Below are 26,180 nucleotides of genomic sequence, written 5' to 3' on the forward strand. Positions count from 1 at the left end.
AGGGTTGGCATCCTTACAACCTAGAAGGGAGGTGCATCAGAGGCAAACAAGCCACCTGTGTCAGTACGTTGATCACGCTCAGTAATATAGGTGCCCAGTGCTCTGATCATTGCCCTCTGACGTAGTATACTCGATTCATGAGCAGATGTCTTTGTGATGAAGTACAATCATCCGCAGCAACGGGAGGCAGAGTGCCAACAACGCCCTCAGAGTATGTCTTGAGGACGAAGTGTACTTGCTCGATCGATCGATAGAACCAAGAAGATGAGAGAAGTGAATATGAAAGCGTGAGGAGGACTCTGCAGCCCGCCCGAGACTCTTCTCCAAGACGAATCTTAATGACTACCTGTCCCAACCACCATTTTGCCTGCATCCAAGGTAAGACAATGAGGAGACCGCGACGCCTCCGACGAAAGATCAATTCTCCTCTCTCACCTCGACCGCCACCCTTTTAACCCCGACCTGCACCAAGCCCTCGTAGCGCGGTCCGTCCACCCCTTCCAGCGTTTCTAACCACATCATCAGCATCCAATCTCAAACGTCAGAAAAATGCTCGAGGATACTCACGTGTTAACGCTTTCACGAGGGTGATCGACGTCGACGCCAACAGCGCCAGCGGAACGATCTCCGCAAACGTCCACGCCGTCGTCTCTTTGCTCAGTTGATACCACTCCTCGACCTCCATTCCCGCCCGCAGCGAGTTATACGTCTGGTACGCCCAGACCGTCAGCGCCAGCGTCGCCACCGAGACCGCCGCGGCCACGAACAGTTTTACCCACCGCAGCCACCGGTGCAGATCCACCTCCCGCGCCTCCAGCCAGTTGACCCCGGCGATCACGGCCGTGAACCCCGTGAAAACGATCAGAGCGATGTACTGCCCGAACGCACTGGACTGTCCGGCTTGGGAGAAGATCTCCGTCCCGCTGGTATTGTTTTCGGTCGAGTTGAGGCGGGAGACGAACTCCCCCGCCTCAGCGAGGCCGAGCCAGTCGCTGGCGTTCATGTTCATGAGGCAGCAGGCGGGCATGATGGCCAACGAGCTGGGCCGGACGGGGAAGGCGGCGCGGTTGCGGGCGGAGAAGATGATACTGATGAGAACGACCTGCGCGATCAGGGCTGCGCACCGGTAGAGGGCGAGGAGCTTGCCCTTGTGGATGAAAGTGGGGATGCTGACTAGGGTGTTGAGGTGGGTGACGAAGGACATGAGCAGCATGGCGCAGACGAGGTCGTAGTGGTAGGCGGAAATGGTACACGCCTGCTCGCTCAGGGCGAAGATCAGGGCAAAGCCGGTTGTGAGTTGTTGGTCGCTGAGGGTGTGCAGGAGCTGCTCGACGGTGTGGGCGATACGCCGGTAGTATCTCGTTCTGTGAAAAGATTGTATCATTAGCTCGGGTTCGAGGTGGTGAGCCTTTTCGGGCTCTAGCAGAGTTGGTACACACTCTCTTATCGCGTTGTCCGTGTCTCTGTACTGGTTCCAGTAGATGCAGGCCTTGTCGATGAGCAGGACGAAGGCGGCTCCTATGGCCACGACCGAGGTGATGATGAAGGCTTTGACTAGCTGTGCACTGTCAGTCATAGTTCAGCTTATGCAAGGATCGCGCAATGTACCCCAGGCCCGGTGATAGACGTGTTTGGGCTCAGCTTTTGAGCAGTGGTCAGGTCAGTAGCATTGGTGTACAGGGCGAAATTGCAGGTTACGTTGTAACCCTGCGCTTGGCAGCTCGACTGACTGCTTGGGATATTCCAGTCCAGCATTCTTATGGATGATTCTTGGGTCAAAATCTATATCGTGATAGTACGACAGCAATGCGAGCCCAGATCCAGCACTTCACGAATCTCTTGCAACTTTATACTCATTCTTGACACCAATTGCCACGCTGCTCGTGGCTTAATGGCTTAATGGCTGGATGTCCGGCCGGACGATGCAACGATGAAGTCGCAAGGCTGCCAAGAGCATTTCACTGCCGTTGTGGTGTTGTGCAAACTCGGTGACTGGTCGCTACAGTTCGTATTGTAAGATTTGATGCCGGCAGCCTGGATTGTGCCTGAGACTATGCCTTTCTGGTAGACTCCGCCCGATGCACGTTCAAACCCCGAAGAGACTAACCGAAAGAGGTCTCATGTCGCTAGCGCGGTGCCTGAAGGATACCAGAGCCATGGATCCCTCCATAGCCCGGACCCGGCCTCGGGGGCCTCAAAGACCAGTTTCCCATTCTGGACGCAGAATGAACGAGCACGCTTTCAAGGCAAGGCTGAATCTGCCTGAGGGTGACCCACACTACGGGGAAACCGGAGTCTATTCTATACCGTCACCGCATTAGAACCAGGGAACACATACATAGACTGCAGGGGGTTTCTCAGTCACAATAGTGTGGCTTTTACTATAATCAATCTCTTATCAGGGTTACCTCCCACACGTTAGAGATGGTGATGAAAGCATGTTGTTTCAAGTCTAAATTGCTCTTGACATTCGTATTTCCCTAATATATGTATAATATCTCTATTTGCTTTACAATACATACAGCAATCATGCAAAATATACAGTCCCACAGTAGTCAATGGATCCTAGTCCGAGTCTCAAGCAAAAACTTCGACAGACCAAAGTCAGGGCTATGTCTGACAGCGTCAACATGGTTAAGACCCATTCTCAGTGTTGGAAATGGTCTCCAGCACCGCACTCTCCGTCTGGTTGTACACAATATAGAAGTCAATGTTGTTGGCAGGTGGGCCATACTCGAACCAGGTACAGCTGACATAGTATTCGCTATAGTCACCGAGTCCTTCCGACGGGTTGATGATGCTCTTCAGCCACTGCTGCTTCTGGGCCGTGGTAGCGGCGCCGTTGTTCAGCTGTGTGCCAGTCTCGGCAATAGCAAACGGCAGGCTATACCCCTTGGCATAGGTGTCGTAGAAGCTCCCATAGGCGGTGGCGAAGTCCGGAAGAGCATCACCTTCAGGGTAGTAGTCCATTCCGACAATGTCGACGTACTCCTTACCAGGCCACCAAGGAGCGATGGGCTCCGAGTCCGTATCGACATTCGGCGACCAGAACATGTAAATCATGTCGTTGGACTCCGTAGCTGTATACATATCTTTCCAGGTCTGGTTGAAGGCGGCGTAGTCACCTGTTATCCGGCATCGGCTGTTAGTCTTGCCCTGCGGGAGGAAAAGGTTTGGGGAAAGTACTTACGGCCACCAGGATAAACCACGACACTAGGATCGGCGTAGTAGTTCATTTCATGGGCATAGCGAAGCCAGACGGTGACACCTTTGCTAGTGAAGGTCTCTTTGAAGTATGAAGCGACCGATTCACAGAGCTCTGGGGTGATGTCCTCCCAGTCGACCTTTGGCATTAGGGACGCGATCAGAACGGCCCCGGAGGCAATGATATCGTCCACCGGGTATTGATCGTTGCCATCATACGACCCCGAGTTCACATTGTCCTGGGTGATCTGTGAGTAGACATTGTAGCTACATCGAGTGTGAGCCTTGCAATCGCAGAATGCTGTCACCACACTTACGTGGCGCCCTTTTGGCCCGTCGCTTCATTGAGGTCGGTCATGGTGACCCGGGGGCTGTAGTTGGGAGCCCAGCCGAAGTAGATCCCGTCATAGCTGATCATGGAGTCCGCCTTGATGCCCAGGCTTTCACCCAAGGAGTCTGACTCCTGGTTGATGTTAGTAGGTTATAACATGTGGCATTAAGACTGCAAGCCTACCCTTTTGTGATTGATGTCGCTAAGTGGGGAACCGACACAGCCACGGACGGCCAAAGCCATTAAGGGGATAGAGGTAAGACCGCGCATTTTGCCGACGAATGCTCCGTATGCGAGGATGGAATGAGCTGCAATTCTCGAATTGATAGCTCCCAACCAGGTGGTCGACCCCATTTATACTGCTGGAACGAAATGGCCGAATATGTTGGTATCCAACAATGTCTCTACGGGGCTATGCCAAAGCTGAATCGTAAGAGTATGCGAGTCAAGCCGAAGAACCCTGGATTTGAAGCCCGAGTCATGTCGCGAGCTGAAGGCTCCGATCCACCAATCGCAACATACTTCTGCTTTGGGAAGACCAATCAACGCCTCGTGCCTGGGCGTGGCGGCGATCCTTCATTTCCGTCCGGATGTTAGGGCTCAGTGACCGATTCTGAAGACAGCCCGACTATCCCGTGCTGGCAATGGGGCCATCGCCCCCAACAAACATCTTGTTTTTCTTAACCCTCGATTCCTGTCATACCTTTATATAGAAAAGGCGCCCCCACATTCATGCCCCAGTCTCTAATTTGAACCCTTTTCCCTGGTTTTAGCCAGACTGAGTTCTAACAGCACGATGTTGAGCCAGAACAGGAAGAGTTCTCTGCACGCTCTTCTCGCATTATCGCTGTCAATCTCAGCCCAATGCACAACGACCTACTACATTAACAAGGTAGCCGACTATTCATCCTTGTCACAATGTGCGGTCGCCCCGCTCAGCAGTGTCGTCCGGGACATGGTGTCTGGCTGCGGTGACGGGGGCAAATACACATCCTACAGCTGCTTTTGCACCGCCAGCTCCTCCGAGTTCAATCACATCATCTCCTCCGGCGTCGAATCGAATTGCGGAACAAACTCAGAGAACCAGATCTCGACGGCGTTAGCGGTCTTCCACAGCTACTGCATGTTCAACGCGACCGGGACAACGACAACCGAGCCAGTTCAGTCTGCTAGCACATGTACTTGCCTCCTCTCTTATTAGTCACTGTCCCATTGAATCACACTGACACATTCTCAGTATCCACCACAGCATCGACCCTCTCAGCTACGACCTCCTACACGACAAGCACTGCCGCCCCAGCTGCCTTCGTAACGACCACGCCCAGCCCCGTCGCTACATCAACAACAGAAACCACCAGCGTACCATCCACACCATCGCCAAATCAGACCCAGGCATCCACCAGCAAGGCCTCCAGCTCGCTAAGCACAGGCAGCAAGGCCGCTATCGGCGTCTGTGTTCCCATCGCGGCAATCAGCCTCGCTGCGGCCGCGTTTCTTCTGGTCCGCAAACGGTCGCGTCGCGCACAGCGGGATCACAACGGGATGATGCTGGACTCCAGCGCTCCCACGCCGCGAGAGCCCAACAGCCCGACCGAGATGAGACCGGAGATGTGGCAGCGATACGAGCTGTCGGAGGACGCGAAGCGGAAGAGCACCCACCTGTATGAACTATCCGGGGATGGTCCGTCGGCTGGGAGGTGAGATAGCGGCATGAATAGCCCATGAGAATTCTGCAGCGGTCAGAAGTTTGATGCTGCTGCTGCTGCTGCTGCTGCTCGTTGGCGTGAATAAATTTCTTTCTTTCTTTCTTTCAAGCGTAGGGTGCGGTGTATGGGCTACTCGGAGCCCTTGCTTTTTCCATTCCATCATGGAGATGGGTCGTCTACTTCATAATCTAGCAAATTCTTTTTTGCAATGAGACATATGATTACAATTCAATGGCACGGATCAAACATTCACCACATGACTATTCTAGTCAACGGTGTTGTACCGCACTTGTGTGTGTTTGAGGCTAGAGTGGAAAGACCCTTCCAGGGCTGACGTTAATTCCAGTCGTAAAGGGTTCATGTCCCACGCCCCGGAAAATCCGGACCAGCACACACCGTGGACACTCACCGGGAAAATCAGCCAGAAGAGCTGGCTGCAGCCTATTGGCGGGTGTGCCCTCATTGGCCCTTGGCGTGGAGGCAGAATGATTATCCATCAAGTTAGACAACAGACTATAGCGATAATACTATACCTCCGGTAACCTATCAGCGCGACAAGCCTTCCCGTCCGTCGTAATGTTTGAAACGGCCGGCCGAATGTCACGTGGAGCGAACTCTCTTCCTGAGCGGGTTGGGGAAACAGACATAAACAGGGACTGTGCCGGAAGTGTTGGAGCCTTAGTGGGCATGCTAACGGCCAGCGGTGAAGGTCCCAGCTTAAATCATTGGCATATGGGAATATCCTCGGCATTTCCACTCTCTTGCCCCGGCGCGTGACTGTCTCCAATCTTAGAGAAATCCGTTGGACATGTCCGACAACAACATGATAGCTTAAACCCTCTCCAGAAAAAGCCCTAGAAATTGAATGGAAAACACCACGTACTTGATGCTGTTGTGAGCATTTATCCCCCAAACATACCAAACATCGACTCGTCCGCCAGGAAAAAGTCATCTGGCAGAGCATTCAACATCGAAGAATCCCATGCTTCCGCCTCCAGTGGCCAATGCAGACCCGCATCCGCTGCAGAGTCGAACCCCACTAGGAAGATGGACTTAGAGATTTTGATAACGGAGACGTAAGGCAGCCGTACTACTCACCAGTAGGCGCGGCCCCATCCGCCGCCCGGTCCTCCGCCTCGAGCAGATTCGCCACCGACTCCAGCCGGCGCATGAGCGACCTCAGCAGTTTCAACGGTCGCTTCAGGCCATACGAGCACCCCTTCTGGTACTCCAGCAGGGCGGACCAGAAGAAGCGGATGCAGTGCACGTCATCGTCGACGTTGCGGGTGTGCTGGAGCATGACGACCACGGCACAGTACGTCGCATAGGCTATGCCATACTGCGCGCGTCGGAGGGTGAAGGTTTGCTGATACGCCTCTACGAGCTTCCAGATCTTCAGCGCGGCCTCCCGACACCGCTGTCGGGATTCTTCCGCTGCGGCGGGGGGCAAGGCGAAGGGGAAGTGGCCAGGGCGCAAGAATGCTTGCTCGGTCAAGATCACCAGAGTCCAGTGGAGAGCACTTTCGGGATACTTGTTAGTGTTCAACGCGAGGAGTTTAAGAGGGGATGCTCACTGTGGGGTGAGCTGGTGCGGCGGGCGCGTGGCGTCCAGGCCCGGTTCGAATCGTAGCGAGGCGGGGAGGGTATCTTGCCATTGATGGAGTTGCGTTGCGATGCGGTCTTTTGTTTTAAGGAGCGTCGTCTCGGGCTGCGATGAGCTCCTTACGGAGTAAAAGGCATCAACGACGTCCCCTGCGATCATGCAAAGTTGCAACAGCACTTGAAACGTGCTGATCGCGTACGTCGGCCGACCCGGGTATGCTTGAGGGACAGCTGACGGGAGATGCTCCAAGGGATCGATATACGGCTTCCACTCATCCAGTTCTTCGAAGGTGTCCAGAAATTCGCGCGAGACATTCCCGCTGGTCTCTCGCATTGCGGGCGGTCGGCCCAGGAATAGTGACTGGAACTTGTCGCTCACAAATGCCCCCCAATACACCCGTTTCTTCATCTCCTGTTCGATCGCACTCGCTCTGGACGTGGCGGGACATTCGAGGTGACAGCCCAGGTCGATGATCATCTGATAGCCCATGCCGGAGAGGGCCCAGCCTGCGCTCTGGCGGCCGTACGGCACCAAGCACGCCCCGCTGGTCAACAGCGCTATCACGGTCGGAAGGGAAGGCTCATCGATGTATTGGGGTAAGAGCTGCTTGAAGCGCTCATGAAAGACCAGGCCCTTCGCATTAGGGGGTTGATGATGATCGAACGATGACGAGGGGCGGTCGCTGTATAGACTGCTCTGCAAATAGATTGCGTTCAGAAGCAATTTGTTCACAAAGGGGCCATTGGTCATCAGGCTATCCATAATCGCTGGTCGATACGTTAGCAGATAGGATAGGTGCTGGCGATTCCAGTGTAGTTCCAGTAGATGCAATGCTAGATCTGCCGGCACGCCATCGAAGTCAACGTGGACTGTGAGGCTAGGCGTCGACCTCAAAGCCAACTCCTCCTGTCTGCGCAGCGCTGCGTAAGCAATCAGCTGGTCCTGGACAGTCTCCGCTGGCAGGTATTGCACTGTCGATTGTCTGAGCTGAAGATTCGCCAGCGGCGTGTCGGACGACTGATCATGGAGTAAGCTTGTCGCACCGTAGACTTGGGGTCCGTTATCCGCTATGCTCGCCTCAGGCGAAGGTATCGCAATGGGTTCTTCTTGCGCTCTGCGGTGGGAAGGGGATTGGGTTTCGATAGAAAGCGAACTATTATCTAGCTGCGAGCTTTGTCGATGAACGGACTCCGTGATCAAAGGGCTCGCAGCGGCGGATCCGTCTGCCACACTTCCCAGTCTCTCCTGAAGAACCTCAACTTGCTTCTCTAAAGCCCGCACGTTGGCCTTTTTTACGCGGTGGGCGGTTCTCCGTTCATCGCGTGGATAGACGCACTCTAAGTTCTTACGCTGGCAGGCTGCACACTGTGGATGGTGGCCATTACATTTGACCTGTGATGTCTTGTAAGCGGGTCCATAATGAATGACTGTACTACACTGTCGAGTGGGTGAAGAATCGGGTCTGACCTTTCGGCGGCGACAATTTTTGCATGTCCGACATGTGGGGTCCGCCGGTGAGACTGGAGATGGCCGTCTCTGAATCGAAGACCTATCCCGCATGCTGCAAGTTGTAAGTTGTCCCAGGAAAGCGTAGCTTTGATCCTTAGAGGCAAGTCCGAGAACGTGCAACAAGTTCCGTGATGCAGTGTTGTGTGTTGCAGACGGAAGAAAGTCACATCATCGCGGACTTCAATGCATGTCCGATCGGCAAAGCCGGATCTCGGACATCCCTTAATCCCGCGCCAAGCTTTAGCCGCTCGGACATACCACCTTGCATACATTCATCTGGTGCTATCAACATAAACTAACTGTCTAGGAGACAGAGGGAGAAATAAACAAGGTGGTTAAGAAATGATGCCAGGGTGGGTAGGGGTGGCCGAAGGGTGGATCTTGTAAAGGTTGTTGAATCCAACGAAGCGTGTAAAAGTGCAGAAAGAAGTATTGATGACCGACCAGCTTGCTATAGAAGTAGATAGAGCACTATTGGTATCAGTTGCCATATTCACTACCTGAGTAGTACATGACGTGACGTATGTGCGGTCTCAGAAAAACAGCTACAGCAGGTATATAGAGTGCGTCTTTCCCACTCATTGCACAAACGACCGGCTCTCAACCGGCCTTTCTTTCTCGGACCCTTGACTTTCCCCAAAACGCAAATGTGTAAGCCTCAAGTGACCTGTTATTCACCCGAGATCGGCTAATATCAATAAGATAAGGCACAATGCAGACGATCGGCATTGTCGGGGGCATCGCATGGCCAAGCTCGTTGGTCTACTACAGGACTATCAAAGAGCACTACAGAGAGCGCACCAACAGCATTGAAAGTCGTGGTCCATGTCTAGTCATGGTACAGACAGACTTTGCGGTGATTGAGAAAGCTCAAAGGGAAGGCGACTGGGAAAGAGTCGGAAGGATCCTCACTGGGGAAGTCCCGACGCCCAAAGCAGATGGGGCCACAGCCGCCGAATACATCATGAATAACGTGGATCTTCCGATGTTGCACATTGTGGATGCCAATACGCAGGAGGTGGTGGAGTGCGGCGTGAAGACCCTAGGGCTTTTGGGCCAGCCGATACACCCTGACGGGAACATACTTTGTCGGGCGCTTGCAGCAGCAGTACGAACTCAATGTTTTGGTAGCCCAGGGAGAACACGAGGAGAATGTTGACAATGCTTTGTATGGGGAGTTGACCAGAAATGTCTTTCGGGCGGCGATCGCCGATCTTGTCGACCAAGGAGCGGAACTGGTCATTTTGGGATGTACTGTATAGTATAGAGTTTGGATTGCTGATTGATCAAAGCGACAGTGAGGTTCCCTTGATTGATACCAGCATTGTTCATGCTCAAGCAGCTGTGAATCTGGTTTATCAGGCAATTGACCCACCCCCTGACAATAGTTGGTGGAAATTGTTCGGTTGCTGTGAGTATTCGAGCTGGAGCTGTGAACGGCTCCACATTGCCAGTGGCAGCTCGGACATTGATGTCCGAACATCTTCACACCCGTATAGATTTTGTTTGGGCACTTAATCACTACTGCTGTTACCTCTGAATCCTTCTAGAGAAAAGTAAATTATGCAATAAGTATATCACTGCTCCCCTCCACCCTCCCCCCTTGCATTGTTGGGCTTCTGGGAGCGAGCGAGCACCGGCATAAAACATGAAATGTGAGACCGAAGACATGAGCAACCTCCAGGATGACCGACCAATGGACTGGAATGGACCAAACGACCCCGACAACCCGCGGAACTTTCCATTCGGCACCAAGCTACTAGGCATTTCTAGTGTGACCTTGTTGGCATTCGTGAGTGCTTTTGCGGGCGCGATCTATGCACCGGCGCAGGAGGATGTGATGAAGGCGATGAACTGCAGCTCCGAGGTGGCAATGCTACCTCTCTCGTTGAACAATCTTGGAATGGCATTCGGGCCTATTGTAGGGGCTCCTCTGTCCGAAAAATATGGGCGCAAAACCGTCTATCTCGCGACTACCCCTATATTCATTCTGTTCATGGTGGGCGCCGCCGTGTCCCAAACAATCTCGGGCCTAATTCTGTGTCGTTTCTTCGGGGCAATATTTGGCTCCCCCAACATCAGCAATGCGTCAGCAACAATCCTGGACTATACGTATGACACGGATCGCGGCTCCGTCCTCGCGGTCTACTATGCCATTCCGACACTGGCGGCGACTGTGGCCCCCCTCGCGGGAGGCTTCGTGATGATCCGAACTGAGGACTGGAGATGGACCCAATGGGTTCCTATCATCCTGGCTGGAGTGCTCTACTGCCTAGCCTTTTTCACCAAGGAGACGTACAAGGCAGTGATCCTACGGCGCCGCGCAGAGCAATTGGGCGTGAAGAACAGCACCTCGCCCGAGGCTACGGCAGGCAAAGGCGTCCGACACTTCATTGTCGTCCTTTTCCTGCGACCGGTGCACATGCTCTTCACCGAACCGATTGTGTTCCTGGTCAGCCTGTACAACGGCCTCCTCTTCGGACTCCTCTACGCATTCGTGACCTCGATCTCGTGGGTCTTTGCCCACTACTACGGCTTCGGCCGAACGGGCCAGGCGCTTTCGTACCTCGGCGTGACCCTCGGCAATATGATCGCCTGCTTGCCCCAGGTTCTGATCGACCGGTTCTACTTCCAGCCACGACTCCGTGCATGGAAGCAGACGCATGGACAAGACGCTCGCATGCCTCCCGAGGCTCGCCTGGTCTCAGCCATGATCGGCAGTGTGCTCCTGCCCGCGGCGCTGCTGATTCTCAGCTGGACCGCCAACTTCCGCGTTCACTGGATGGTCCCCATCATCTTCCAGGGCCTTTCAATGTTCAGTTGCTTGTTGATATATACCGGCGCGGGGCTCTTCATGCTGGACACCTACGGACCCCTGTATGGTGCCTCCGCCTCCGGCGCGATGATGTTCAGTCGATATTTCCTGAGTTGTGCCTTTCCCTTGTTCACGTTGCAGATGTTTGAGGCTCTGAGGGTGGGGTGGGCCTCCACTCTCCTGGCTCTGTTGACTCTTCTCCTGGCCCCCATTCCGTGGATCTTCTGGGTGTACGGGCCGCGAATTCGGCAGGCGAGCAGATATGAGACCACGTCGTGAGCGGTGTCGCGCGAAGTGGTACAAATCTTTGTTCCGCCGCGGAACGATGGAGATTGAAGCAGAGGATTTCCAGGTTGGCTGGACATCGAATCCTCTCGAATCGATGCCTCAAGATCGAGTCTTCGAGTCGTCACTACTCACCGGGTCACATGTATTGCTTGATTAAAGAGCACTGAAATGGTCTTAGAGACCCTGAGCGCAACTCAGGTAGAGACATAGTCCATGGATGCTTCACTACCTGTCATGGTCTGTTCTTGTGAAGCGAAAAAGGTGTGGTTGTATGAGAGCTGTTCAGGATAGTGTTAGAGACCTACAGATTATAGCTAGTTAATGCGTGTGTGCGCATGTGGCCTGCCCGAAATTATATCTCTTTTGGGCCTTTGATAATTCAAACCGACTGCTGTCAGTCAGTCAAGGTCCGAACTACAGACTCAATTCAAATGGGGCTGATCCGCTTTATGAAAACTACGTCACTCTCACCTCGAAGGTCAGGAGTCAGAAAAATCATTAAGCCAGTGAATGAATAGCAGGGTTACACCATGTAGAGAAATACGAGTTGAGGGCCGACCTAAGTCAAGCTGACTTGGAACGCTGTGATGATTAGGCGCTTAGTGTGACTCTAGTTTATCCCTTCGTGCGGAGACGACTGAGAGTCATATCAATTACGCCATACCACCGTCACTCACGCGCAAACATGCATATCGCATGTCTTGCTGAGACAACTCCATGGGCTGTCTAACTGGCGAAACAAGCAACTGATTTGCAATCCATGCACTAATTGTGTCTGGACTGTTCGGAGGCTGACAAAGGTTGTTTGCTTTTGATTGATACGTGGACAAACTCCGGTTCATGATTTCAGCTCAAACCTATAAGGTCGAAGATGTGCGTAAGGCTGATGCCGCGTACACAGACACGAAAGGCATTCAACTGAACGATCAGCATATGGCGAGCTTTTCAAGCCCCAAGCCTCTGTCGTCATGGTGAGTACAAAGACCAGCCAAAGTCCTTTCCAGGGGTTCTCGCAAAGAATATAACGGCAGTGGGCTCGCCATAGCTTTACCGTGTTACATAGAGTACAGAGTGACCATGCCTTACATTGCCCGCACAGAGAGCCTGCCCGAGGTGGTGATGCTGGGGGGGCTGGTCGACCCGCGCGCTGATGAACAGACTTCGTTCAGCACACGAATGTCCTGTCGGGACGCCACCGACTTCATGTCCCACACTACGCGGTCCTCACCTTTGATTTCCGGACACAAGGAAGACAGCAAGTTTAATGGCACGGATCAGGTCCAGATTGACCAGATCCTCGCTCGTTCGAAGGAGATACAGCTGCCTGGTGCCAAACAGAACCCCGGCCAGCCCTTGTCAGATCTCGTGCCCGGAATGGTGATCAGCGGAGGCCGCAGTCGCTCGCCCGCGTTCGATGGCCTACCGGTTGTTTCACATTGGGGTGACCGTATCGGCGAGACTTCAGCTGCAGACCCTGCAGCCACGGTCCGGCTTACATCCACGTGGTGTACGAGCCATGTGCTTGGCGAAGGGACGACGATGCAGAGTCCCCTGGGCGCTCCCTGCTGGTCGCTCAAGGCGCATGGCATCGGCCCGGTGCAGGCGGGGTCCAGTAAATTCACCCAGCACTACCTGGCTGAGACCGATACGTTGGTCACGACAATCAGCCTAGCCCATCGCCCTGATACCCCGCAAACCGGGGGGGTTCTAACCGCCGCGGCAAACATCTCGTGGGGGCGCAACACGCGCGTGGCGGACGCTGTGGACTGTGCCCTAGGGCTACTCGCCGACGCCGCCGTCTTCCTGGCAGCACGGAACAAGGTGATTTCGACGGGAGTCACGGAGCGCCTGCCGTTTGCCGTAGTTCATGCAGCTCCAATGCCCACCTGGTGCGTTGCCCGCAAACCTCTCCCACCCAAGCTGAGTGGCGTTGCGTTGTCGCTTGACTCAACCACCACTAAAGTTCTGGCAGTCGAAGACTGCGTTGGCCCGCTGCTCAACACGAGCATCTTCTCCATGGCCGTGGGCTACAACCGAGGCGTATACGGGGGATCGATCTCTGGCCTCTGGGCGATCATGGACTCGGCATTTGTCCTCGACTACTCCATCGGTAAGAACAGCGCTGCCATGGCGGAGAAGTTGGCTGGTGCCTTTGTCGACGTGGCGGCCACCGCCGAGGCAGCCGTCTCCGTGGGGCCGCACATCACCGACATCCGTGTCGTCAAGGGATGCAACTACGGGTGTTTACGCCAGAAGACCATAATCGAGGACACCGCGACAGTCGTCTCCCAGCCGTGCATGGTTGTCTGGGACGACCTGGCGCGCCTGGCCCGCTACAAACTCGCGGATGCGGTGTTCTGCCATGTCTACTACGACTCCGGCGGCGGCGAGCAGATGGCCGCGATAGCGGGTCTGGGCTGCGTGGTGCATGACTGGATCGACCTGGGTGCTGATCTTGCCTGCGGCGAGATTAGCAATATCATACCTACATTGTCACAGGGTTCGCTGAATGAAGGGCCCCTAGCGGAGGTGTACTCGCGCTTGGTGGGAGCCATGGTCTGGTATCGCGACCACGACCCATACAATCCGGCCGCGTTGTGCATCCTCTTCACGCATTGGTGGCAGCTCGCCAACTGCCGCCACCGACCCATCACCCTCCTCGGCCGGACTGACATGAGTGTCGACGCCATGGCGATCGCGGCCACAGTTCCCACTGCGCGACCCACCCTGGAGCACTTCCGGGCGTGCGGCACACCTGTCGAACGCGGAGAACGCGCCTTCGCGGCGACCGAGGCGCGCTTCAATGCACTGCTGGCGTCAAACCCGTTGATGGAAACCCAGCGGGTGGCCGATCTTCTGGTCCGGCCGGTGCTGACGTACGTGCACGGGACGGACAACCAGCTCCCACTGGAGAGTGAGTACGTGGGAGCGGTGCTCGCGGCGGAGATCGCGTACCCGCAGGACCAGAAGATCCGCGAGTTGTGGGACTTGGCAATTGTGATGTGGGAATGCGGAGCCTTGTGGGCGGCGGGCATCGCTGGCTTGTGCTATACCCACTCCGGCCAGTCCAACTGTGATCGTGCGCACCAGGATTTGTCGGATTGCACCTGGAGTTGAGCGGGGATTTTGGTTTGTGCAGGAGTAGGGATGTAATCTAGGAACTTGCTGCAGTCACTGCGTGCACTTGCTGTTGATTGGCAATCGCTGGTTTCCCTAGTGGGTTGGTGATCGCGGAGCAGCGGCAATAGCTTCATACATGTGGACATCCTCATGCTTCCTAGCTTCTCTTGGGCATTATATGTGTTTGATATGAAATATAGCTCGTGTGAGTGGATGGCGTGTTCATTTCCGGCTTACTCCCGAGCCCGGAGTTCGTGGGATCGGTAAACCCACCCCAGGCATAACCTCTGGCGCGTGGAGAAGCTCATCCGCAGTTTCTGTCGTGGGGTTTGTGGGTGGGATCGGACGGTGCCAAGGGACACTAGCTTCTGGTCTGAGTATAGTTTGTACTGTACATTCCTGATATAAGGTTCGGATCAGCATTTTGATTGACCACAAGCATGGATCTCGAGTTCAATTGACTCCTTTTGTGATGTCTCCCGACTGTACTGGCGAACCCCTCTTTGCTTGTTTGATGAAGGTCGATCCCCCCATCCTACAAAGGAAAAGGCCATGCAGAACGATCTCGCGCATCAACGTTCGGCATTGACACCCTCCAAAGAAGAGCGGCCATCACCGTTTGTGAAGGTGGCAGCAGCAGCAGCAGCAGCAGGACGTGTAGTAAAACAGTAACATTCGAAGACTACACGGCCGCACGCAAGCTTTGGACAGTCCCCATCAGCTTCCTGAACGATGTTTTGCTCGATCCGGGCTTGGATGAAACCCGTGCGGCGGCTATTGTGACGGGCCACGTCAACCACGCCCGTGCGGTCGGTGCGAAATGGCACATAGCTGTGTTCGGGAACCTCAGAGGAGGAACTGCAGGCGGAAGAAAGGATTGGAGAAGTCATCAATATCCGACTCTTGGTGTTTCACAATTGGGCCAAGGATCAATCGATATAGGCGCTGCGGAGAGAGGCGAAATCCCGGGGGCGAGGGACGGGGGGGGTTTATACTCCCGAGTCGCGGGTGCGCCTTCCGATTTCGGTCCGCCAGCGCTCTCCGGGTTGAATACTAGGAATTCTTAAATCCTCATATAGCAGAATGATAAATGATGAATTTCGTTGATTGATCACAAATCACGGAACTTCATATTATTTAACATAGCCCGGCACAGCCGGTACCCTCAAGCAACAGACCGAGTATATAATCGACCGGCAGTCTCAAAATCGTATCACATGATGAAAGTAAACCAGCAACTAATGTTTTGTTCACACAAACAGCAACAGCAACCTCGCTAAGCCCCATCTTTTCAAGCTGCAACGGTCCTTAGTAGGTGTCGTTGGAGTCGTAGAACTCTCTGGGAGCAAACTTGAGCTCCACGTCACCAACATCAAAGACGGCGACCACATTCTTCAGGAAGACATCGCCAAGGATGAAGATATCCTCGCTGTAGTCGTCGCCACCGTCGACAATACCCGAGATACAGACAGTGTTGCCACTGTCATCGGTGCCAGCGTCCAGAATCATGTCCAAGGGGTTGATGATGTAGGTGGTTCCTCCGATGGTGATTCCGTGCGCGGGGGCTGTGGCATCACAGTCGACCACGTAGGCGCCCTCGTCCTCACTGTACGTGGCGGCAGGGGAGAATGCAGCGTTGACTTCGGCCGCGATCGAAGTCGGGTAGTAGTTTAGGGTCGTGCCGCTGTCGACAATGTACTGGATGCTACTGCCACCGGCTGCGGTGAGCGACTTGCCGCTCAGAGTGACGGCGTCGATCTCGATGGTGTAGTAGGCGTAGCCTTCGTCCTGACCATCGTAGGTGGTCACCAGGATATCGGTGGAGGACCAGGTGTCAGTGTAGTTGACGGGAGGAAGACCGCCAAGGGTGATATAGCCGGCAGCCCCGGAGACATCGCGCTCGATGGCGATGCTGAAGTAGGAGTCGATGAGGCCTTCATCAACCAGGGTGGTGATGATGGGGTCGTATTCCACCTGCTGCTCGGTTTTGGTGCTGTAGGCACTCGTGCTGGAGGTAGCGAAGTTAGAACCTTTTGTGATTCGCCAACCGCAGAGCTTCAAGGTGCTAAAGAGAAACTTACATGCCAGGGTAGGCCAGACCAACGAGACCGGAAGTGGTGCCATCTCCCTCCCAGTATGCCTCGGTGACACCGGCCAACTCCTGCTCGACGCTAATCCCGGCCAGCGTGACTTCATCCTTGCCCATAACTCCGATGGCAAACTCTCCGTCGCCATAGCTGATGGAGAATTCCTCGCCGGAGATCTTCGCAAAGGAGCTCGTGGGGGACCAGGTGGTACCGAACGCGCAGGTGGTCTCGGAGACCTGCTTCTCGTTCTCGTTCAAGCAGGTGAAGCCCTCTTCCACCAGCCACAGATCACTGGAACCAGTGTCAACGATCACGTCAAAAGAGGCCCCACCGACTGTGATGGAGGTAGCGAATTCCTCGCCCTCAAAGAGCGAGATCAGGGTAGAGCTGCCGGAGGTAGTAGTGCTAGAGCTAGTTTTTTTCAGGCGGGAAGCGCTGCGGCTCGCACCACTACTACTCTTCACCTTCTTCAGCTCCAAGACACTGGACGAAGCCTTGTTGCTCGCACGGCTGGCAATGCCAGTGGGCTTGTACACCCTTTTGCTCAGACCGTTGCGGGCGGGGGCAGGGGCTGCTGAGACAACACCCGCAAGGAGAGTGGCAGCAGCCAGGGAACCGGCGGTGAAGCGCATTGTGAAAAGAAGTGATAAAGGAAGAGCCCGTTACAATGCTTAGAGAATTGAGGGGGATGAAGGTGAGAACTGTGAGAGAGGGGTATTGCGGGTGGTTCTTATACTTCTACCTCACTGCGAAAGACCTCATGCTGCCGGGTGACTCGGTCACTTTCGCTTGGAGATTAATCTGCAGACTAACACTTTAGCGCGCAGCTTGTACTCATCTCCCTTCATTTCGTCAGGACTGTCTCAAATGGTGTGTGGGCAGTCGTGAGAAGGTGAAAGACCATTGGTGCTACATGCGGGTGACATGGGAAGGACAGGAACAAGCAGCAGCATCGTCACCACCATCACATCCGTCAACTACAATGGGTGGATCCATTGTCCATGATGGATATTGCCGATAGTGGGGTTTGCGTCAGCCTGGCTGGGGATTGGTGCAGCCAGCAGGCCCACCCAGCGATAAGCAAGCAAGGCGCGTCGGAGTCCGCAGGAGATTGGCCTGGTGAGGGGCACTCTTCATATCGCGCCATGATAGGGTGCACAACTCGGTCAGGCACCTACTGGGAGTGGCTATCGTCGCCGTCGGTCTCCTTGAATTTTATATTGACTTTCAAGTTAGCTTTCATGTTGAGGAATCAAGTCCGAGCAGGCAATTTAGCGCTCGGCGTGGCTCAAGCCATCCGCTTCGCTACCCATCGCAGGAACCCTATGGGAGAACTCTATTCAAGGTGGAATGTCCAGCATGCGCATCAGACGGGGTTGCAGAAGTCCAGAGGTACAATGCGGTTGAAACATGACCAGTCTGATGACATTCTCCCAACTGCAAGGGCCCTCACAGGCCCATGTCAGCCCGCGAACCTAGTCAAGTGTCACCAAGAGATGATCACAAAAGGCTTGATTCTGTCAAGCTCAGATCGGCAAAGATAGGCAGTGGAGTGCCCTACAGGGACAGTCAACCGTGATTTGTGCTACTGACATGATCAGTATGGCAGTCTGGACGGAGCAATGATCTTCATTCCGGTTAAATGTATTCAATCCATGGATGTTGACTGTACAGGCAAACCCGACCAGGAACACGCAGAAGATTAGTCATCCTCCGCTGCCCGGGGGAAACCGTACACCGGATGGAGGTTATCCCGCCCCGAAACGGGGAAGCGATCGGGGAACGGCCGGGGATCCCATAATCTGCACTGCACGATTGTGCTTTCCGCTCTTATCTCTTCATCTCCCTCTCTCACTCTGCTACTGCTGCTCATCATCGAAAAGAAATCGACAATCTAACCATTCCACCAATCACTCCCATGCGCTTGTCGCATCCAGACTAAGGTTTCTACATGAGCAAATGATATTGGTTCATCGGTTGCCAGTCCAGTTCACTTGTTTAGATGACCGGAACCGACACGGACAAAAGTACCAAAACTCGTGGTATGTGGGATTGCGCCCTCATGGAAACACCCTATGCAACCCTTGAACTGACTGTGTCTATCCTCCCACGGCAGGATGCTTTCAATGTACCAAACGACGGATTGTCTGCGACAGGGCCGAACCTACCTGTCAAAAATGCCTGAAGAAGGGGATTGAGTGCAGTGGCCTCGGCCGCTTTCGATTCGGCAACGGGGTCGCGACGCGTGGGAAACTAAAGGGCAGCTCTATTCCTGTCCTCAATGTCGATCCGGTCTCTGTATATAAACAATCCGTCCCTATTGTCTCGCAGATTCGATGGTCTCATGAGAGGAAGAAAAGGGTGAGGAAGAACCATGCTTCGAAGCCGGTCTCGAATGTGCCAGTCGGTGCGCCAGGCGATACCGTCGAACGGGCCTCTGTGATGTCACTCGAGAATTGTCTTCTGCCACGCAGCACACCTACAGATGCCATTCATACGACGTCGACGTCGACTACGATTGCTAGACACAAGACAAACATCGCGCAGGATTCCGCGACCGCGGTATTGCCCGGAGAGGATGTCGAGAATGTCGGTGCCGACAAGGTCGCAATCTTAACCAGAAGGACGGACCAGTCAATTCAGCCCTGGATCGCTCCTTTGAGCTCACAAATCCGTGGACTCTTCCACTATTTTGCCAACAACATCGCTCCGGTCATGGTTCTGCTGGATATCTCCAATGGCTATCGTGACTTCATCCTTCCGATGGCTTGTCAGGATGAGGTGCTGCAGCGCGCTGTTACCGTGGTGGCTGCTCAGCACGTTGGCCTCAGGCAACCGGCATTACAGGCGGCAGCAGAAGCAGATCGCTCCGTCATCATATCTCGCTTGTTGCGGGCCTCCAACGTCGCCTCGCCCGATCAGGTGTTCAGCCCGGTTACATGGGCAACACTGCTCGTACTCCTCGTCGGGGAGACAGTAACTGGCAGCCCGGAGTACAAGTTCCTGCTCCATACATTGTTCACCATGGCCAAGAATGTCAAATCACTGGGACACCCTCAATTGCACGAGTTTCTCCTACAACAGACCGACATGTTCTCATTTTTGGGTCGGTCGCTACTCAACAAGGATGAGGGGCTCAAGACTTTAAGCCACCCAGTGGACTCCGGGGTGTGGTTGCCGTCCAGCGTTCTTGCAGACGCTCAGCACAATAGAACACTCTGGCTGGCCAGGCGGTCATTCACTATTGGCGCTCAGATCTACGTGATGCGGATGACATCGGACGAAAGCTCATGGCACCTGCGAGAAGAGCTGCGCCGGCTGATCGCTCAGGCACATCCGACCGATCCGGGAGCACACGGGTTTGTCTGGCCATGCTTTATCGCGGCGGCGGATAGTACGGAGCCAGAACATCGCGCGTTCTTCACTTATTACATGAGAGCCATTCACTCGAATACTCTCTTTGCAAATATCACCAAAGCTATTGACGCTTTGCCTACTATTTGGGAATCGACGTCGAAAAAGTGGACTGAAATCTTGCCGGATACCTCTCGGATACTCATCATGTGATCATTTGCCTACGACTTGGACACGCAGATCTGAATCTTCAAAAGTCGGCGCATTGTGCTAAGAGTCTCATTACGTGACGAGGAAGCCTACCTGCGTTACACTACATAGCGGCATTGCAGATTCACAGCATGGATTCCCCTGCCATTACCGAACCAATAGACATGCAAGCAATTTTTCACCAGATAATCGAAAACAGTAGGCGTAACATGGGTGAGACCCAAAACCTCAAATAGCCATGGAAAGGTCTGCATACACTCGTCAAGCGAAGCGACATGGCATCTAGCATAAAAGTCGAATCCTAGTGAGCAGGCAGCACAACTTGCCGGGGTCAGTGTAATGGTCATCTCAAAAACCATTTGGTTGTGTCTCTAGACAGATTCTCGCGGAAGAGGTTTTACTCGGAATATTCGACCTGGCAAGAGAATGGATCGTCACCTTTGACACATTTCTAGCTCACCCCATCCTTTGAGGCAAGAGGAAGCTCCTTATCAGATACACGACATGGGCATCCTGCAATTTTACGTTGATATTGAGTCACCTCTCTAGCACCAATGGTTTCCTCTATAGGCAGAGATCACCTTGAACTCCCGGCGCTCTCAAACCGATTTCTCAAGCCCCAAGCCTTGAAGCGTGCTCTGGTTACATCGGCGGAGGAACCCCAGCACCTCCTCTTTAGCATGAAACGCGTCATTGTACGTCCCGCTCAGCGTTAATCTCCCCTTCCATGTCCCAAGGAACAGCCCAAAGCCGGTCCCCAGCTCCTCGCCCGTCACCCAAGGATCCTCCAGCTCGAAGCTCCCTTGATTCGGCCTGATCACTCGGTCCAGAACGCCCATGCTGGAAATCGAGACCGACGGCGTCTCATTCCGCGGCGGGACCGGCGGGGTCTTCCCATCCGCCGGATAAGGGATCGTCGACATCGCCCAGTACGAGGGAACAAGATTAATGTGCTCTGCATCATCGCGAATGCCGAGGTAGAAATCCCGGATCGTCCCTGCAGTGTCCATGAACTCCTGTCTCCTCGCCTCTTCGGAGACCAGATCCCTCAAGTCCGACGACGCACGAACAGTCAGGTCGACCGCCAGCCCGCGCCCCGAGACCGAGTGGTACACCGCGGCCGGATGGGCGGCGGCATTGTACGGCGCCGCGCAATGGCCGCGCTCATTGATGAGACAGTAATTGAGATACCGAACCACTCGCGCCGCGGGCTGCCGCTCCTGGACGTCCCGCACGCCGAGCGCGATAGCAGCGTGATAGGCATGCGTGAGGCTGAGCGCCGCCGCCTTGCACGCCGCCAGCACCCGTGCGGTCGTCTCCGCGGACAGCACGATCGCCACCCTCTGATGTCTCCCCGGCAAGCTTGCCTGCCGATTGAACGGCACACTCGCAATCTCCACCTTCCTCTTAAGGGCAGCGTTGAACTCCAGAATCTCCCGCATGCGCGCTTCCTGCTCCGAGCTCAATCGCGCCGGGATCCCCGCCGCCACTCGCAGCGGCGGACTCAGATTCACCCACTCCCCGCCAAACTTCGGTGGTGTATACCCCGACGGGCTGGTTTCGTACGCCCGCGCCGCATGCTGGAACAGATTCTCGAACAGCATCAGCGTCCCCACCCCATCGATGAGATCATGTCGCGCCCTCAGCACCACGGTCGCGCGCACGCGTCCTTCCTCGTCGTGCGGGCCTGACCCCTCCTTGATGAGAAACAGCGTCGGCAAGTCCGGCACCGGCGGGTCCGAGTTACACCACTCCTGGCCCGTGACGCCCGCGTCGACGACGCGAAACGTCTCCTCCAGCCAGTCCGCCGGCGTGTACGCGTCTGAGAACGTCTCGTACACCTTCTTACACCTTCCCTGCGGCAGGACGTACTCCACCCGCGCGGCGATGGTCGGATGGTTGTAGCGCAGCTGCAGCCACGCCTGGCGCAGCGCATCCGCCATTCTGCGCGCCGTGTCAGGCCGGTCCATCCTGTTCACGGGAAGGGAAAAGGTGATCGAGCCGGTCATGGCGAAGAAGACGCGGCCGGTGGCCTCGTGCGCTTTGGCGAGGGAGGCGTAGAACTGCTCGGCTTCGTCGAGGGGCCGTTCCCAGCGGGTGGCGGCGGTGGGTGTCCATGCGTAGTCAATCTCAGGAGGCGAGGACATTTTGGCGGTGGGTGTCTTGCTTCGATTAGAAGATGTCGAAAAGTGTAGTTTCGCGGAATATCTGAGTTGCGTGGGATTCCTGGACAATGTCTCGAGCTTGCTCAGCCATGCCAGTATATACTGTGGTGACAGATCCGGGGATTTTCCATCCTTTTGTATACACGCAGAACACTTGGAAATCGGCCCCTCGGCCCGATCTCCCGCATGCAAATTCAGGAGATATTTTTGCCCTGATGATTAACTCTCCGTATGGGGTTGGGAATTGCCTCAGATCCAATAATGCGGTTGTCTGTCTGTGGGGGTGGAGCCATCCTTCGCTGCTCTATCGGGTAACATCGCCCGCTGCGTGTTGCATCATCGGCATGACCGATCTACGTATGCGCATAACGTCCAGCACGTACACCATTCAATTGGCAGGGTAAACTTCGGCACAGGTGGGGCTGCTTGATTGGGTAAAACATTCAGCATGACATATCCAGTTCGACAGGGTAAAGGGCCTTGTGTCCTCCGCACCGCACAATGGAAATGTATGTGGAACAAGACAGATCATGACTGTAATTGGAGATTGTACGTGACTTTTCGGATGTAGCACCGATGCACTACTCAATGCTGATGGGGGTTTGAACGGCTTGGCGCCAGCGCGGGCAAGGTGCGGAAACATATTCTTGGTACAAAGGAAGCCGTCGATCTGGATGCCATAAGAACAAGGGATTCTCAAGATCTTGATGAACTGTTCATCTGTGATTCGCTACAGGCGACGAGACAGTTCTCCCGACTGTCAAATTCGGGGAGAAAATCCTTCACAAAATTGATAATTTCAGGTCGTTGAGGCTGACGGACTCCCTCTCATCCACCCCCGAAAGCCGGATCACTATATACACATTCCTTCCACCGCATTTGCCACAGTCCGCATTCAGCTTCTAGTAAACCGGGATTGGCACCGCATTCAAATCAAAGTGCCAAGTATCGATGGAAGCTTGGTCATAGACACACTCCAGGTCGTCCCCATTCCAGAGGGGCCGCAGCGGCCACGCGCAGATCTGCTGCTCCTGGCCCTCGTTCTCGCCCTGCAGCACGGTCCCGTTCAGCGTGACCGGCACGACGCCATTCTCGACCCAGTCGATCAAGACCTCGAGGTTCTTGTTCGGGAAGGGCCCGTTGGGCATGGCGTCGTTGGTGGCGCAGTGGGCGGCGCCGGGCACGAGGAAGAGGCGGTACCAGTCGCTCAGGGCGTCGGCGCTGGCGTTGTACGACAGGGACGGGTACATGACGCTGCGGACGGACTCCCAGTAGCGGACGGAGGAGGCGGTGGGGATGGAGGCGTCGGCCTCGCCGTGGAAGTGGATGACCTTGCCGCCGGCGGCGTGGAAGGGGGTCAGGTCGGGCCAGGTGGTCTGCAGGGTGCTGTAGTACTGCAGGAGGCCGGAGATCATCCAGTCCTTGAGGGTGTCGTAGGTGACGCCGGCCAGGCTGTCGAGCGTCGTGCCGTTCTCGTACACCAGCAAGCCGATGTGCTCGCCGCCCAGCTGGTCGATCTCCAGCCCCCACTCGCCGGTCGTGCTGTTGTACTGCGTCGCCGCGTCGTCGAACGCCGCCGCCGGCTGGTACGAGAAGTACACCCGCTTGCCGGCCGAGTCATGCGCCCCGTCCAGGATCGTCTGCGCCACCTGCACGCCCTGCGCCGACACCGTGCCGTTCTGCGCCGGCGTCGCGCTCGAGAACCGGCTGCCCGCCGTCGCGGCGCACGAGTACGCCTCGCCGATCAGGCTGCTGATGTTGAAGTGCAGCGCGCACAGGTCGGAGCGCGCCACCACCCCGTCCGTCTTGCCGTCGAGCGGGTCGCACGCCGTGATGGTCGCGTTGACGATCTTCTCCAGCTCGCACGGCGGCGGGTAGTAGTCTAGGGTTTGCTCGACGACGTTGCTCCACAGGTGCTGCGTCTGTTGGAAGCTCCACCGGAACGCTGGGCGATGAGGGTTAGCAAGCGCTTGATTCGGGAAGGGTGCCAGGAAGTGTGGGATCGCCTACCTGGGGCGCCGATGGCAGCTCCGTCCCACTCGTCGCCATACCGCTGGACCTGGCTCCAGCCCTCGCGACCACCCTCGGAGCAACCCTGGTAGTAGGCATACAGCTTCTCGTCATCGGTCACGTTGTAGACATTCCTGGTGAAGGCCTTGCCGATCTTGGTGAGTTCCCAGTGCGCCTTGTAGGCGAACATGTAGAGGGTCTCGTAGTCGAGGGTGTAATTGGCCAGCAGCATCGCGGCATCGGCATTGGTATCGAAGGACCCGAAGCCGCCGTCGGTGAGACCCGACGCGGCGCCGTAGATGATGCCTCCAGGAAGCGAGCTGGATCCGGAGTTGATCGCGTAGCCACCGCCTCCTGTGGACAGCCACCGGTTCTGGAAGATGGACGGGTCGGGCAGCCAGATCTGGAGATAGACCTGGTCGTCGCGGCCATTGTGCGAGTATGCGAACGTGACGTTGCAGTAGTCGATGACGGAGGAAGGGTAGAAGTCACTCGTGACGGAGCTGTTGGTGACGAGAGCGGTGGTGATGGACGATGGGTCGAGAGTGATGCCGGGGATGAGGTCGGTGGCCGGGAATGCAGTGGTGGCGTAGCTGGTGGTGCAGATGTCGCTCAGGCTTGCTCCATGAGCGAGGGCTGCTAGCCCCGTCAAGGGGACCCAGACCGAGGAACGCATCTCTGGGTGGAGGGTGTGAGGAAAGAGGTGAAGTGAGTAGAGAGGTAAAGGATGCTGGCGATGGGAATGGATAGCCCTGACAGATGAGACGCAACGTTTTATATCATTCGGGGGTCCCTTCTCCGCCAATGCTCATTTCCCTTGGACCGAAGCTTGATGAAAAAAAGGTGTGATCGTCAGTCTAGCTTCGCAACTCCGACAGAGAGCTGCATGATTCCCCACAAACTGTTTCTCCATTCATCTCCATTCCCACACATCGTGGGTAGAACTAGTCCTCGTTGGGAAGTTATCACCTAATCTCCGACACTCAGTTCACAGCGTTTCTCGGCTCAGAGATAGTTGACTTCGAATGCTCGAATAGGACGAAGTTTGAGATGGCTGTACAATCGGAGTGAGATACTATTCCTGAAACTCCGGGCGAAGACTCTGCATTTCGGAATGCCTTGGCTAGAGGGCGAGAGAAATTACACCGAGGTAGCCCCGAAAAAATCGTACTGTACCCCAACAGAGTAGCTTGTGTCCAAGGTTAGCTTGCGAAAGCTTCACCCTCTGTCATCCCCACAAAACCCTCACGAGTCCGGGGTGATGTGTGGAGAAGCGCGGGGTCTCCAGATTCAGGGAGTTTGCAATCCACCCGACCACAGGTTACGTACCACGGTTCCAGCCAGTTCGCAGAATCCCCAGTGCACTTGTTGTGGGGCAACCAACGTTGTCGCTGGAATTCCAGCGATGCACGGATTGGAGATTGTGGGAAAGGGAAAGGGGCGGCGGCGAAGTCGGGCATCGGAGGTCGGAGGTCGGGATAATGACGTGCACAAAAGAGTAAAATTGCAGGCACAACCAAGGTGTGCGGGGGTTGTCAATTACCGCAAAACGGAACCAGGAGGATTATTTCTGAGTTTGATTAGTTGCAGTACGGCGATGCTGTGCTGTAGATAACTTCCTCAGCTCTGTCAGCTCTGCGTATACAATGCACACTCACTTCTCGCTTACTGAGCACGCACCCTTGAGCTCCTGCCCAGTTATGACAGGTCGATCCTTCACGTGACTAGCAACAAGGCTCTAAGCCATGCATAGAAAATAAGAAATCCAGTTCAAACTA

The 26,180-nt window shown here is 55.2% G+C and overlaps 13 protein-coding genes across 13 annotated transcripts; 6 read left to right on the top strand and 7 right to left on the bottom strand.

Annotated features, from left to right (window-relative positions):
• Positions 1 to 541: 541 nt before the first annotated feature.
• BO86DRAFT_325537 (uncharacterized protein) lies at positions 542 to 1,755 on the bottom strand (the record flags this gene model as incomplete). Its single annotated transcript, XM_025668530.1, has 2 exons — positions 542 to 1,489; positions 1,609 to 1,755. 2 exons carry the CDS (start codon positions 1,753 to 1,755, stop codon positions 542 to 544), a joined length of 1,095 nt encoding a protein of 364 aa, XP_025522408.1.
• An 879-nt stretch (positions 1,756 to 2,634) lies between these two features.
• BO86DRAFT_325523 (glycoside hydrolase) lies at positions 2,635 to 3,476 on the bottom strand (the record flags this gene model as incomplete). Its single annotated transcript, XM_025668528.1, has 2 exons — positions 2,635 to 3,125; positions 3,197 to 3,476. Coding segments are annotated over 2 exons (771 nt in total), but the record flags the coding sequence as incomplete, so codon positions are not given.
• A 790-nt stretch (positions 3,477 to 4,266) lies between these two features.
• Positions 4,267 to 5,342, top strand: BO86DRAFT_459811 (uncharacterized protein). The gene is made up of 2 exons (XM_025677377.1): positions 4,267 to 4,713; positions 4,773 to 5,342. The coding sequence occupies exons 1-2, from the start codon at positions 4,332 to 4,334 to the stop codon at positions 5,234 to 5,236; spliced, it is 846 nt and encodes a 281-aa protein (XP_025522410.1). The 5' UTR covers positions 4,267 to 4,331; the 3' UTR covers positions 5,237 to 5,342.
• Positions 5,343 to 6,081: 739 nt separating this feature from the next.
• BO86DRAFT_349216 (uncharacterized protein) lies at positions 6,082 to 8,471 on the bottom strand. Its single transcript, XM_025669345.1, has 4 exons — positions 8,312 to 8,471; positions 6,816 to 8,236; positions 6,339 to 6,761; positions 6,082 to 6,280 (listed from the first exon to the last, which is right to left on the bottom strand). Exons 1-4 carry the CDS (start codon positions 8,402 to 8,404, stop codon positions 6,190 to 6,192), a joined length of 2,028 nt encoding a protein of 675 aa, XP_025522411.1. The 5' UTR covers positions 8,405 to 8,471; the 3' UTR covers positions 6,082 to 6,189.
• Positions 8,472 to 9,065: 594 nt separating this feature from the next.
• On the top strand, positions 9,066 to 9,654 carry BO86DRAFT_404588 (aspartate/glutamate racemase family protein; the record flags this gene model as incomplete). The annotated part of the gene is made up of 3 exons (XM_025674028.1): positions 9,066 to 9,386; positions 9,457 to 9,591; positions 9,646 to 9,654. The coding sequence occupies 3 exons, from the start codon at positions 9,066 to 9,068 to the stop codon at positions 9,652 to 9,654; spliced, it is 465 nt and encodes a 154-aa protein (XP_025522412.1).
• Positions 9,655 to 10,049: 395 nt separating this feature from the next.
• On the top strand, positions 10,050 to 11,447 carry BO86DRAFT_325536 (MFS transporter; the record flags this gene model as incomplete). The annotated part of the gene is made up of 1 exon (XM_025668529.1): positions 10,050 to 11,447. The coding sequence occupies one exon, from the start codon at positions 10,050 to 10,052 to the stop codon at positions 11,445 to 11,447; it is 1,398 nt and encodes a 465-aa protein (XP_025522413.1).
• Positions 11,448 to 12,495: 1,048 nt separating this feature from the next.
• Positions 12,496 to 14,573, top strand: BO86DRAFT_443405 (uncharacterized protein; the record flags this gene model as incomplete). Its single annotated transcript, XM_025676364.1, has 1 exon — positions 12,496 to 14,573. The coding sequence occupies exon 1, from the start codon at positions 12,534 to 12,536 to the stop codon at positions 14,571 to 14,573; it is 2,040 nt and encodes a 679-aa protein (XP_025522414.1). The 5' UTR covers positions 12,496 to 12,533.
• Positions 14,574 to 15,742: 1,169 nt separating this feature from the next.
• On the bottom strand, positions 15,743 to 17,295 carry BO86DRAFT_413807 (acid protease; the record flags this gene model as incomplete). Its single annotated transcript, XM_025674780.1, has 2 exons — positions 15,743 to 16,584; positions 16,658 to 17,295. 2 exons carry the CDS (start codon positions 17,293 to 17,295, stop codon positions 15,885 to 15,887), a joined length of 1,338 nt encoding a protein of 445 aa, XP_025522415.1. The 3' UTR covers positions 15,743 to 15,884.
• A 184-nt stretch (positions 17,296 to 17,479) lies between these two features.
• BO86DRAFT_250095 (uncharacterized protein) lies at positions 17,480 to 18,328 on the top strand. The gene has a single exon (XM_025667170.1). It carries the CDS (start codon positions 17,665 to 17,667, stop codon positions 18,205 to 18,207), a length of 543 nt encoding a protein of 180 aa, XP_025522416.1. The 5' UTR covers positions 17,480 to 17,664; the 3' UTR covers positions 18,208 to 18,328.
• Positions 18,329 to 18,434: 106 nt separating this feature from the next.
• Positions 18,435 to 20,278, top strand: BO86DRAFT_250098 (Zn(II)2Cys6 transcription factor). The gene is made up of 2 exons (XM_025667171.1): positions 18,435 to 18,705; positions 18,780 to 20,278. The coding sequence occupies exons 1-2, from the start codon at positions 18,666 to 18,668 to the stop codon at positions 20,228 to 20,230; spliced, it is 1,491 nt and encodes a 496-aa protein (XP_025522417.1). The 5' UTR covers positions 18,435 to 18,665; the 3' UTR covers positions 20,231 to 20,278.
• BO86DRAFT_250103 (uncharacterized protein) lies at positions 20,278 to 20,706 on the bottom strand. The gene has a single exon (XM_025667173.1). It carries the CDS (start codon positions 20,584 to 20,586, stop codon positions 20,326 to 20,328), a length of 261 nt encoding a protein of 86 aa, XP_025522418.1. The 5' UTR covers positions 20,587 to 20,706; the 3' UTR covers positions 20,278 to 20,325.
• Positions 20,707 to 22,593, bottom strand: BO86DRAFT_250100 (uncharacterized protein). Its single transcript, XM_025667172.1, has one exon. It carries the CDS (start codon positions 22,372 to 22,374, stop codon positions 20,827 to 20,829), a length of 1,548 nt encoding a protein of 515 aa, XP_025522419.1. The 5' UTR covers positions 22,375 to 22,593; the 3' UTR covers positions 20,707 to 20,826.
• A 701-nt stretch (positions 22,594 to 23,294) lies between these two features.
• On the bottom strand, positions 23,295 to 25,099 carry BO86DRAFT_459815 (putative tannase; the record flags this gene model as incomplete). Its single annotated transcript, XM_025677378.1, has 2 exons — positions 24,403 to 25,099; positions 23,295 to 24,337 (listed from the first exon to the last, which is right to left on the bottom strand). The coding sequence occupies exons 1-2, from the start codon at positions 25,076 to 25,078 to the stop codon at positions 23,295 to 23,297; spliced, it is 1,719 nt and encodes a 572-aa protein (XP_025522420.1). The 5' UTR covers positions 25,079 to 25,099.
• Between the last annotated feature and the right edge of the window lie 1,081 nt (positions 25,100 to 26,180).

Source organism: Aspergillus japonicus (assembly GCF_003184785.1).
Source record: "Aspergillus japonicus CBS 114.51 unplaced genomic scaffold BO86scaffold_97, whole genome shotgun sequence".
Lineage (NCBI taxonomy): Eukaryota > Fungi > Ascomycota > Eurotiomycetes > Eurotiales > Aspergillaceae > Aspergillus > Aspergillus japonicus.

Bases quoted from the DNA above. Each gene is read 5' to 3' on its own strand.
- BO86DRAFT_250098 (XM_025667171.1), top strand. From the start codon at position 18,666: ATGACCGGAACCGACACGGACAAAAGTACCAAAACTCGTG. The intron at 18,706-18,779 runs GTATGTGGGATT...CTCCCACGGCAG, and splicing joins CAAAAGTACCAAAACTCGTG to GATGCTTTCAATGTACCAAA.
- BO86DRAFT_250095 (XM_025667170.1), top strand. From the start codon at position 17,665: ATGATGGATATTGCCGATAGTGGGGTTTGCGTCAGCCTGGCTGGGGAT.
- BO86DRAFT_250100 (XM_025667172.1), bottom strand. From the start codon at position 22,374: ATGTCCTCGCCTCCTGAGATTGACTACGCATGGACACCCACCGCCGCC.
- BO86DRAFT_349216 (XM_025669345.1), bottom strand. From the start codon at position 8,404: ATGCGGGATAGGTCTTCGATTCAGAGACGGCCATCTCCAGTCTCACCG. The intron at 8,237-8,311 runs GTCAGACCCGAT...AAGACATCACAG, and splicing joins AAAATTGTCGCCGCCGAAAG to GTCAAATGTAATGGCCACCA. The intron at 6,762-6,815 runs GTGAGCATCCCC...GTATCCCGAAAG, and splicing joins CCGCACCAGCTCACCCCACA to TGCTCTCCACTGGACTCTGG.
- BO86DRAFT_250103 (XM_025667173.1), bottom strand. From the start codon at position 20,586: ATGGTTTTTGAGATGACCATTACACTGACCCCGGCAAGTTGTGCTGCC.
- BO86DRAFT_459811 (XM_025677377.1), top strand. From the start codon at position 4,332: ATGTTGAGCCAGAACAGGAAGAGTTCTCTGCACGCTCTTCTCGCATTA. The intron at 4,714-4,772 runs GTACTTGCCTCC...ACACATTCTCAG, and splicing joins AGTTCAGTCTGCTAGCACAT to TATCCACCACAGCATCGACC.